Here is a 12279-nt window from a genome sequence, read left to right as displayed (position 1 = left end):
TGGAAGAAATGTTGGGTGGCTGTGAACGAACTATAATGATGGGAGATTTTAATTGTAAAGAGGTGTGTTGGGAGGACTGGTCAATGGAGGATCAGAGACAACATGGGAAATACACTATTGACACTGGCAATGGAAAATGTGTTAACTCAGTGGGTCAAAGAAGATACTAGGTTTGGAGGAGAGGGAGCATTGTCAAGACTGGACTTGGTCTTTAGTACAGAGCCAATGGTCATTGAGGAGATGAGGGTGGAGTGCCCTTTAGCAAAGAGTGATCATGCAGTTTTGGAGTTCAAGGTGATAGATGAAGAGAAATCTAGAAGAAATGAAGAATATAAAGTGGGAAGATGGAATTATGCCAAGACAGATTTTGGAAACCTAAGGAAATTCTTTCAAGAGACAAATTGGATGAAATTCAAGAGTGCTAAGGAGCAAATGAAAAGTGGAAGGAATTTATAAAAATATACAAAGAAGGTGAGAAAAATTTGTACCAATAAGACAACATAGAGAAGTTGGAAAGCAGGACTGGTTTAACGATAGATGTGAAAAGGCTAGAACAAGAAAAGAGGATGCATGGAAGAGGTGGAGAAGGAAAAGACGGATTAAGCAGTGGGAAAGTTACAAAAGAGCAAGAAATGAATATGTGTTGATTAGAAGAGAAGAAAGAAAGAAACAAGAAAAGGATATAATTGATAAATGTAAAGACCAACCAAGGCTTTTTTACAGACATGTGAACAACAACATCAAAAATAGAGAAAGTATTGAAAGTTTAGAAGTAAATGGAGTATGCAGTGAGGATCCCAGGAAATGGCAGAGGCTATGAATGGATGCTTTCGGAAGGTATTCACAAAGGAGACTGCTTTTGACAAACCACTGGTAATGGAACAGAAAGGGATTATGAAGGAGTTTCAAGTAACTGTGGAGGAGATCAAGAATATGATGGGGAGTCTAGAAGTGAGAAAAGCTGTGGGACCTGATGGGGTATCAGGATGGATTTTAAGAGAATGCAGGAGCAACTGGCAGAAAAAGTTTGTGAAGTAATTGATGCCTCATTAAGGGAAGGTGTAGTGCCCCAAGACTGGAAAAGAGCTAACATTGTCCCAATTTATAAATCAGGTAACAAGAGAGACCCATTGAACTATAGACCAGTGTCACTTACAAGTGTGGTAGCTAAGATGTGTGAGAGGGTGGTGAAGAATAGATGGACAGACTTCTTGGAGAAAAATGACATACTTTGTGAGTGTCAATTTGGTTTTAGAAAAGGGCGTTCATGCACGACAAACCTGATATGTTACTATTCGAGGGTGATAGATGTAATACAGGAAAGAGATGGTTGGGCTGATGGAATATATCTGGATTTAAAAAAGGCCTTTGATAAGGTACCACACCGGAGACTGATCTGGAAACTTGAAATGGTAGGAGGAGTGCATGGCAGTTTACTAAAATGGATGGAAGACTTTTGGTAGGAAGAGAAATGAGAACAATAATTAAGGACAGACCATCAGAATGGGGCTTGGTGGAGAGTGGAGTTCCACAGGGATCAGTGTTGGCACCAGTAATGTTTGCGGTCTACATAAATGACATGGTGGATGGGGTGTCCAGTTATGTGAGCCTATTTGCAGACGATGCAAAATTGTTAAGAAAAGTGAGATGTGACAAAGATTGCGAACTACTCCAGGAAGACTTGGACAGAATATGGAAATGGAGCTGTACATGGCAAATGGAGTTCAACACGACAAAATGCAAGAAATTAGAGTTTGGCAAGAGTGAAAGAAGAATCAGGAGTATGTACAAGATAGGAAATGAAGACATAAAACCAGTCATGAAGAAAAAGACCTTGGGGTGACAATTACCAATGACCTATCGCCAGAGAGACATATAAACAAAATAATTGGAGAAGTATTGAACTTATTGAGGAACATAAGAGTGGCGTTCGATATTTAGATGAAGAAATGATGAAGAAAATAATTACTGCAATGATAAGACCAAGGCTTGAATATGCAACAATACAGTGGGCTCGAACTTAAAGAAACACATAAGGAAACTAGAGAAAGTACAGAGGGCTGCAACAAAATGGTGCCTGACTTAAGAGATTTGACTTATGAAGACAGACTGAACAGAATGCAACTTCCGACCCTGGAAAACAGAAGAGAAAGGGGAGACCTGATAGCAATATACAGAGTGATGATTGGCATGGAAAAATGGATAGGGAAGATCTGTGTATGTGGAATGAAAGAGTGTCGAGAGGGCATGGGAAAAACTAAAATGGCCACTTATAGGAGAGATGTGAAAAATATAGCTTCCCTCATAGAAGGGTGGAAGCATGGAATAGTTTAGACGTGGAAGTGGTCAACGCAAGGAATATTCATGATTTTAAGAAAAGCTGGACATTAGTAGATATGGAGACGGGACAGTACGAGCATAGCTCTTTTCCGTATGTTACAATTAGGTAAATACAATTAGGTAAATACACACACACACACACACACACACACACACTTACATAAAGAGAAAAATCCAGATATTGTATGCCTGGCTGAAACAAAACTAAATGAGGAAATCAAAATAGTCTTGGATAATAGGTATAATGTATGGAGAAGAGACAGAGGGGGTAAAGGAGGAGGAGGAGTCATGATTATGTTAAGGAAGGAGATAGTGATAAACCAAGTGGAATGTGGGGAAGGAAAAGCAGAAGTAGTGTATATTAAGATGCATATTAATAAAAAAGAGTTAACAATCATTGTAACATATGTGCCACCAAAAACAAATTCATGAACCAATCAAGAATATAAAGACATGATAGATGACTCAATAAGGAGTCTAACGAGAATCGTTAAAGAACAGAGAAAAGTGATATTAGTAGGAGATTTCAACTGTAAAGAAGTGGACTGGGAAAATTATGAAAGCGGTATGGGGAAGAAGCCTGGGAGAAAGATTCTTGAACCTAGTGATAGACAATATGATGGACCAGAGAGTAAAGGAATGCACAAGATTCAGAGGAAATGACGAGCCGGCGAGATTGGACCTAGTTTTTACAAGGGGTATACAAATGAATGATGATATAAGATATAAGTGCCCATTGAGAAAGAGTGACCATGTAATATTAGAAATAGATATAGAAGAGGGAATGGAAGATAGAGACGATTCATACAAAGGAGACCGATTAAATTACAGAAAGGCTGATATTGAGAATCTAAAGAACTATTTTAAAAACATAGACTGGGAGGAGATGGAAAACTCAGAGACAATGCAAGAGAAATATAACTTATTTTTGGAAATATACAAATCAGGGAATATGTCCCGAAATATAGACCTAAAGAGGAAGGAAAGAAAGATTGGTTTAATGCAAGGTGTGCTAGGGCAAAGGAGAAAAGAGATGGAGCATGGAAAAGGTGAAGGAGAAACAGAAATCCAGCAAATAAGGAAAACTTCAAGGCAGCGAGAAATGAATATGTTAAGGTGAGGAAGGAAGAGGAAAAGAACTTTGAAAAGGACATTGTCGAAAAATTTAAGGAGCAACCAAAATTGTTCTATAGAATCATAAACGGAAAAATTAGGCAAAAAGAAACAATAGAAAGGTTAAAAGGAGAGAACGGGATGGTGGAAGACCCAAAAGTATGGCAGAACTATTAAATAAAAATTCAGGAGGTCTTTACTAAGGAATCCAAATTTGAAAGGCCACAGGGTAATAGAGAGAGAGTCTATATGAAAGAGATTAAAGTAACCAAGCTTGAAATAAAACAGTTAATGAAGGAACTGGATGAAGAGAAGGCAATGGGACCAGATGAAGTCTCAGGCAGAATACTGAAAGAATGTAGGGAAGAACTAGCAAGTCCTATATACATCATAAAATGCTCAATAGAAAATGGAACAGTACCAGTAGAATGGAAAAGAGCTGAGGTGGTTCCCATATATAAGAGCGGAAGGAAGGAAGAACCTTTAAATTACAGACCGGTATCACTAACTAGTGTAATATGCAAGATGTGTGAAAGAATAATAAAGAAACAATGGATCGAATTCCTTGAAGACAACAAATTAATATCAAATAGCCAATTTGGTTTTAGAAAAAGACGGTCTTGTGTAACTAATTTATTGAGTTTCTATTCTAGAATAGTTGATAGAGTACAAGAGAGAGGATGGGTTGACTGTATTTATTTGGATTTAAAAAAGGCGTTTGACAAAGTGCCACATGCAAGATTACTATGGAAGTTAGAGGAGAAGGGTGGCTTAAAATGAAGCACATTGAGATGGATAGAAAATGATTTGAGGGGGAGAGAAATAAGGACAGTAGTTAAAGATATGAAGTCCAAATGGAGAGCAGTAGAAAGCGGAGTGCCACAGGGGTCAGTATTGGCACCAATACTTTTCCTCATTTATATTAACGACATGCCAGAAGGAGTGAACAGCTACATAAATATGTTTGCAGATGATACGAAACTGTGCAGTGTTATAAAGCAAAAAGAGGATTGTGAAATACTGCAAGAAGACTTAAATAAGATCTGGGAATGGAGTAAAAAGTGGGAAATGGAATTCAATGTGAACAAAAGCCATGTCATGGAAATGGGAAAGAGTGAAAGACGACCTGTGGGAATCTATACGATGGTTGATGGAGTAGAACTGGAGAAAGTTAAAAAGGAAAAGGACTTAGGAGTGATGATGGAAGAAAACAATCAACCAGTAAGCCATATTGATAGAATCTTTAGAGAAACACATCATTTGTTAAGGAATATTGGAGTAGCATTTCACTACATGGACAAAGAACTGATGAAGAAATTTATAAGTACTATAATAAGACCCAGATTGGAATATGCAGGAGTAGTGTGGACCCCTCATAAAAAGAAACACATAAGGAAATTGGAGAGGCTACAAAAAATAGCTACAAGAATGGTTCCAGAATTTGAAGGGATGACATATGAAGAGAGACTAAAGGCTATGGATCTACCAACCCTGGAACAAAGAAGGGAGAGAGGAGACCTGATACAATTTTATAAATTGATCAACAGAATGGAACAAGTGGATAATGAGAAACTGATCCTGAGAGAGAGAAGAATATGACATCCGAAGCACAAGATCGCATAGTAAAAAGCTGAGAAAAGAAAGATGTCTGAGAGATATTAAGAAATATAGTTTCCTGCAGAGATGTAATGAGACGTGGAACAGTTTAAATGAAGAAGTAGTGTCTGCAACAAGTGTGCATACTTTTAAAGTAAGATTGGATAAGTGTAGATATGAAGATGCGGCCACACGAGCATAAACCCCAGGCCCTATAAAACTACAACTAGGTAAATACAACTAGGTAAATACACCTAACCCTCCATTATCATGCCCTTCTGTTATTGCACACTTATGAAAATCTGCAAAATTCAGTTTTAGCGCATCTGTAAAGTCGTTATCGTGCACCCGTTGTAGTAGCAGTAGTAGAAGTAGTAGTACTATACTAAAACCCATCCGTACCTACCCATAGGGCATTGGCCATGTCTGCCGTGAGACTATGCCAAATCTCCAATAAAAACAAACTACTCACTGTCCTGTAGTCATAGCATTATCAACAAAAAACGTTCTCAGAACATTCAGAAACCTTAATTAAGTGGTAGATGATATAAATAATTGTCATATACAAAAATAAATTAAGCTAGTTCATATACATGGACGGTGATGTGTCATATCGGGTCAGGCGTTGCCACTCACGACCCAGGTGGAATTTCCCGGGGAGGTTGGGGGGGTGAGTCAGGTCACCACGCACGTGTCGCTTCACTTTTCCTCTGGTCACTACCATGAAAGGACCCCCTGACGCTTCCCCGTCATACACTGTCTTGCGCAGCCAGACCAAGGAATTCATATTCGCCTTAATAGATATTTCTTGCAAGAGAAAGCAAATCGGGCAACACTCTTACCTTTAACTCATGCAAGGAACCACTCAATATATTACTGTGTTTCTACTCGTATGTGCACTTATTTGACAAACATGTAAATTACTTGTCTCATTTTCATGTATATAACCAGAATCTTTATTGCATTTAATGTACTATATAGCTGCATAGGTATTTGGGTCTCTTCTGACTTCTTTTAATGAAGTAGAGAATGATCATCACTCCGTTTTCTTTGAAGAAGGTACTGGTATAGCAGTGGCAACGTCGCACCCAAGAGGAGCCACACCTTGTGGGTAGCTACGGATGAGTTCTAGTATAATACCCATATCCCAACCACACACAGACAAATGTTTAGATGGCGGGAGGAGGAGGAGGAAGAGGTGGGGGGAGAAAGATGATGATCATCAGGATGATTAATAATATATTACCATATATTATCAACCATGCCAGTCATTCAAAATTGTCAAATGTTAATAAGCTACAACAGTTTTAATCATAGTAAATTTAGGGTATCAGGAATATTTTTCAGGAAAATATTTGGGTTGAGGCACCAATTTATTATTTCCTATTTATTCTTCACTTCTATTTTCACGTTTTCTGCTATCGTGTGGTTTTTTAGGCACCAATTTCGCGCGATAACGGAGGGTTAGGTGTATATATATTTTTTTTCCTTCTTTTTTATCAATTTTGATTTGTACATACCATAAGTGAAGGTTGGTGTTGAATAACTTAGAAGAGGAGGGGGAAAGGGTGGGGAGGAAGAGGAAGGTCACAGGAGGGCCAGTCACCATTCATGAAAATGCCTTTGTAATTTTTCTCCAGGTGTGATTCCTGTGAATCCACTAATGGAGTGCTGTAGCTCACTAACACTTGCACTCTCACCAAATTCCTTATTTTCATCACTAATAAGCCTCTCTGGTGTCATCGTAAGTTTCTAAATGAAAAACTACCGACAAAACACAGAAGAATGTTGCTTTCTCAACACTGCAGCAGGACTAGGGATGCACACCGGCATCTAGTATACCGGTATTACGGTAATACCAGTATTACCAGTAATACGGTATCACAATGGTGGTGGCTGCGAGAAAGGAGATGACAGAGCTTTGTATATGACCAAATGTGCGGCCGTTTGATTACCAGATATTTTTATCACTAATAAGCCTTTGGTGTTAATGTAAGTTTAAGAATTAAAAACTATAGATAGAATACAGGAGAATGTTATCCTGATTACCACGGCAGCACAAGTCACAACTGGTGGAGGGAGGAGAGCGAGAGGCCAGGGAGCCTTTGTTTACAACCATGTGTGTGGATGTTAGACTATCAGGTATTTTTTGAGTGTTAAATAGAACTTTTGCATTCAAGTATTGAATAGTTTGAGTATTTAGACATTCAAGTAATGAGTCTCCTCTGTATTCTGATGGACTTCTAGTTTCCTACTTGTCAAATTGGTGAATTTTAACTGCAGTATGAATGAATTAAAATCTGCAAATTCAGTAGTTTCTGAAAATCATCTACAATCCATCCAACAATTAGGTTATGACATAAATAAACTAAGTTTTCAGTACATGATTAAAACAAGCTTTTTTTTCATATCTCACACATTTAATATACTAATCTTGATTAGAGTCAATAAGTTTAATATGAGCCAAGCTATCTCTCTCTCTCTCTCTCTCTCTCTCTCTCTCTCTCTCTCTCTCTCTCTCTCTCTCTCTCTCTCTCTCTCTCTCTCTCTCTCTCTCTCTCTCAAGTTTGCATGCATCAGCCCTGTTCATCTATTTGGTACATGAGCTTTGGCAAACTCTCTGACCATTCCCTAGATTATATAGGGGCATTTTGTAAAAGCTAATTCCACATCACTTTGGTTGGGTATTATACTATACTTCTACCCTCAAAATCTACATTTCACATCAAAATACTTCTTTTAATTTCCTGAGTTACATACAAGAGCAGTTAAAGATGAGCTTCACCCACCTTGAGGAGTCTCTGCCTGGCCTCTTGGTCTTCCCCCAGCACCTTGATGTTGAGTATGTCATGGAAGAAAAAGGTGCGGAGACCAAGCTTTTTCTTCCCTGTCTTAGGATTACTAACCTGAGGACGATAGATTACAAAGAATAATAATCATATTTAGGTTATTTCAGATGAACATATAAATCACTCCTTAATATTGAAAAGTTAGTGACATGAGATAATTGATATTAATATAATGTATAATGCTGAGGTGAAAGACCCATGAATGAAATATTTCAGTAATACCATTAAGGTAAAATAAAATCAATGTTAAAATTATGCAAATGGTTTAAGAGGAAATGAATCTCTAGGTATCTGAATTGACAAGCTGATGAAAATGCTAAGCCACTAGCCATTAAGAACAGATAGTAAGTATGACCATAGAGAGAGGATGAAGATTGAAAATTTTAAAGGAAAATATATGAAAGCTAAGCTGAAGGTGGTAACAGGAAAGGAAGGCCACTTGTAAGATAGAAGGATGGATTATTTGATACATGTGTGAATGTTACAGGCCAAGTATTTGAAAAAGTGAGAAAATCCTTGGACAAGGAGAGAAAGAAAGATCCTTTTGCTACATGGCCATTCCTTTAGGGAAAAGGCATCATAGAAAAATATAAATATATGAAGAATAAGTCTAATCTGCAGTATTGTGATCATTCAGTAATTATGAATGATAAATGCTAGTAAAATGGAATAAAAGCTAGTATAGAGACTTGAGGAGTTTGCATATAGAAATTAATGACCAACAAGAGAATAATAATTATTTTTGCTGTCTGGACCCGATAAGAAATCTAACTGAACCATTATTGTCACTGAGGAGCAGTTCTTTGTCCTGTACATGCCTTGAGATCTAAGAGTATGGAATTATTTTTTGAGAGTGCAATAAACCTTTATTACAGTGAACCCCCTACCAAATTTTGCATTTATCAAACATGACATGGTTTGCCGACCATCTATCTGATTTATCAAAGTTCATTAAATGAGGCTAAACATATGGTCAGCAACAGCAGTGCCATGGGAGGGAGGGTGGTGGTGGTGGTCGTGATGGCAGTGGTGAACATACAACATACCCACAGATACATGTCTTTGCCTAAGTCTTGCAGTGATAGTTGAGGTGGAAGGTTGTTGCACTTGTATGTATGTATAGATACTTGTATAGATGCATAGTATGCATATATTCTATTTACTTGTTTGTTTGTCTGTAATGTATTCTTGTTTACTTAACCACATTAAATATTTTTCCATAAGATTTATTGCTTTATTTAAACCAAAATAAAATATATGCTACTTAATTTACATCCTATATGTGATTTACTTAACCTTATATTTGAGGTTCAATTTTGTGTACTGTACTGAACTTCCCACTCATATACCAAACAATGTTCAGTGTACAAGTGAGAGGAGAATGCAATTGCTGCCTTTTCTTAATCTTTTCCCTTATCATAAGCAGTCTTCCCACAATTAGTTCACTATAACAAGGGTTTACTGTAAGTGGTAAATGCACTCTCATCCATTTCTCTTCAAAGGAGATGTCTTCCTGTTACATACAAAGTTAGACAGAAGATAAAGGCACATAGTAATGATAGTAGCATTCATATTAACTTGTGGATAGATTTCTCTCTCTCTCTCTCTCTCTCTCTCTCTCTCTCTCTCTCTCTCTCTCTCTCTCTCTCTCTCTCTCTCTCTCATACACAAGATAGGAGGGATAAGGAAAATGACAGGATTAAGTTTTTACTAAATAAGATCTCCAAGGAGGAAGAATGCCTATATGGTGAGGTAGAGGAAAGTGTGAGATTAGGAGCTTTTGAAGAAGGCAAGAGTAGACCATTAAAATTGAAGTTAAAGTCTCAGGTGGCAGCCGAGGCTTTGCTGAGGAGGGCCTGGAAACTTAAAGACTACGAGGAAACCAAAACAATTTACATAAGAAGAAATATGACACAGGATGAAAGAATGAAAATGAAAGAGCTTGTAACTGAAGTGAGAAGGAAGAATGAGGAAAGAACCGAGAAGGAAAAGACCAAGTTTTTTTGGAGGATGAAAAATGGGAGGCTGAAGAAGTGGTGGATAAAACAGACGGAATAGACATTACACTGACTGAAACATGGAAGAAAGAGATTAGGAATGGAATTCAAGTGACATACACGAATACAGATGGATTTCTGTCTAAGAGGCTAGAATGTATGGATTACCTAAGAAACAATGAACCGGACATAATGTGTGTGGTGGAAACAAAGTTAAGGCCTGAAATAAAGCTAGATTGGTTTGATGTAAAACACTACAAAGTATGGAGAAATGATAAAAAGAATAAAGAAGGAGATGGTATAATGGTTTTTACTAAGAAGAATCTGATAGTGAAGGAGGTGAACTTTAGTAAGAAAATGAGGAAGTGATAAGTATGCTTATAACAGATGGTAAGAGGGACATTAATATTATAACAGTATACATACCACCCAGAACCAGTGCTTGGAACTATGAACAGTATCAAATGGTGATGAGAAATACTCGAGACAGAATGAAGCAAGAACTCATCAGAAAGGATAGAGTGATGCTAGTCGGGGACTTTAATTGTAAGGAAATAGAGTGGGAAGACTACGAAGTGGTGAACGATGGTGAGTGGGCAGAGGAATTGTTAAATGTAGTAACAAATAACTTGATGACACAGTGGGTGAGATCACCAACAAGGTGCAGGGGACAGGATGTTGCAGCGAGGTTGAATTTGGTATTTACCACGGGCATCTCCCTAAAAGAGGAAATTGAACATGAATGTCCCTTGGGGAAAAGCGACCATGATGTCCCAAGCTTTGAGCTGGATACGGAATTAAGCACAGAAAAGAGTGTGGAGCACAGGGAGAAAAAATTAAATTATGTTAGGGCAAACTATAATGAAATTGACTGGTCTGTGATATACCAGGAAGGGGATATGCAATTGAGATACAATAAATTTATGGATTTATATAACTCTGCTGTGAAAAAGTTTGTGCCATATCACAGAAAGAGGACTTTAAATAATAAACAGTGGTTTAATAGAAATTGTGAAGAAGCAAAAAAGAACAAAGAAAAGGCATGGAAGAAACTTAAGAAAAACAGTGAAGTATTATCAAGAGAAGTCTACAAAACAGCAAGGAATAGATATGTTGAAGTAAGGAGAACAGCACAAAAGGAATATGAACAGAGAGTGGTGGAAAACTGTGATAGTGACCCAAAATGTTTTACAAATTCATAAATGGAAAACTAAATAAAAGAGAGGCAATAGAAAAGTAAAAGATGGGGAAGAAGTATATGAGGATGCTGGAGATATAGCTGAAAGTTTGAACGACAACTTTTGCAAAGTGTTTACAAAGGAGGAGCATTTTACAGGAGGAAGGCCTACGGAAATAAAGCAAATGCAGGACATCATGGTTACTAAAGAAGATATAAGGAAAATTATAAGTAACTTGGATATTAATAAATCAATGGGGCCTGATGGCATATCTGGGAGGTTGCTAAAGAATGTAAGGATCAATTGTTGAACCCCATATTTGATATTGTGGAAACCTCCATACGAACAGGAATAGTCCCAAAGAGTGGAAAAGAGCTGACATTGTGCCTATATATAAGAATGGTAGTAGAATGGAACCGTTAAATTACAGACCAGTATCGTTGACTAGTATATTGTGCAAGGTATGTGAAGAAGTAATTAAAGCTAAGTGGAGTGAGTATCTAGAAAGTGAAAACATTCTGAGTGAAAGGCAGTTTGGTTTCAGAAAAGGAAGATCATGCGTATCCAATTTATTATGTTTTTATTCAAGAGTGACTGACATACTACAACATAGAGAGGGATGGGTGGATGCTATTTACCTGGACTTGAGAAAGGCCTTTGATAAAGTGCCACACAATAGACTGATGTGGAAACTAAAGAAGATTGGAGGAGTAAATGATAAACTAGCAAAATGGATGGAAAATTACTTAGTGGGAAGAGAAATGAGAACAGTGGTGAGAAAGAAGTCCGAGTGGAAAAAGGTAACCAGTGGAGTTCCACAAGGGTCAGTGCTTGGTCCCATCATGTTTTTGATTTATGTTAATGATATGCCAGTAGGAATTGACAGTTACATGAACATGTTTGCAGACGATACTAAAATTATGAGGAGAGTAAAGAATGTGGAAGATTGTAACAAGTTACAGGAAGATCTTGATAAAATATATGAGTGGAGTAAAGAGTGGCAGATGGAATTTAATATAAACAAGAGCCATGTTATGAAAATGGGAAGAAGTAGATACAGACCAAACAGGGATTACAGGCTGGGTGATGAGAAAATTGAAGAGACCAATGAGGAGAAAGACTTAGGAGTAACCGTGCAAAACACTTTGTCACTGGAGAAACACATTAACAAGATATTTGGGAAAACATATAACATGCTTCAAAATA

General features: G+C 37.5%; 1 protein-coding gene across 7 annotated transcripts in view; it reads right to left on the bottom strand.

Moving 5' to 3' along the window:
- The window catches only part of LOC123514393 (piRNA biogenesis protein EXD1-like), a 178010-nt gene that overhangs the window by 34931 nt on the left and 130800 nt on the right, over positions 1-12279 (bottom strand). For 6 of the 7 annotated variants that reach the window (XM_045272301.1, XM_045272303.1, XM_045272302.1 and 3 more), the window contains one exon: positions 7839-7955. The exons of the other annotated variant lie outside the window; for it this stretch is intronic. In XM_045272301.1, coding sequence (XP_045128236.1) covers positions 7839-7955 — 117 coding nt within the window. The remainder of the gene's footprint in view (positions 1-7838; positions 7956-12279) is intronic. 7 annotated transcript variants of the gene reach the window in all.

The sequence above is a fragment of the Portunus trituberculatus genome, chromosome 37, assembly GCF_017591435.1.
Source record: "Portunus trituberculatus isolate SZX2019 chromosome 37, ASM1759143v1, whole genome shotgun sequence".
Taxonomy (NCBI): domain Eukaryota; kingdom Metazoa; phylum Arthropoda; class Malacostraca; order Decapoda; family Portunidae; genus Portunus; species Portunus trituberculatus.
This window is presented reverse-complemented; position numbering and strand designations above follow the sequence as displayed.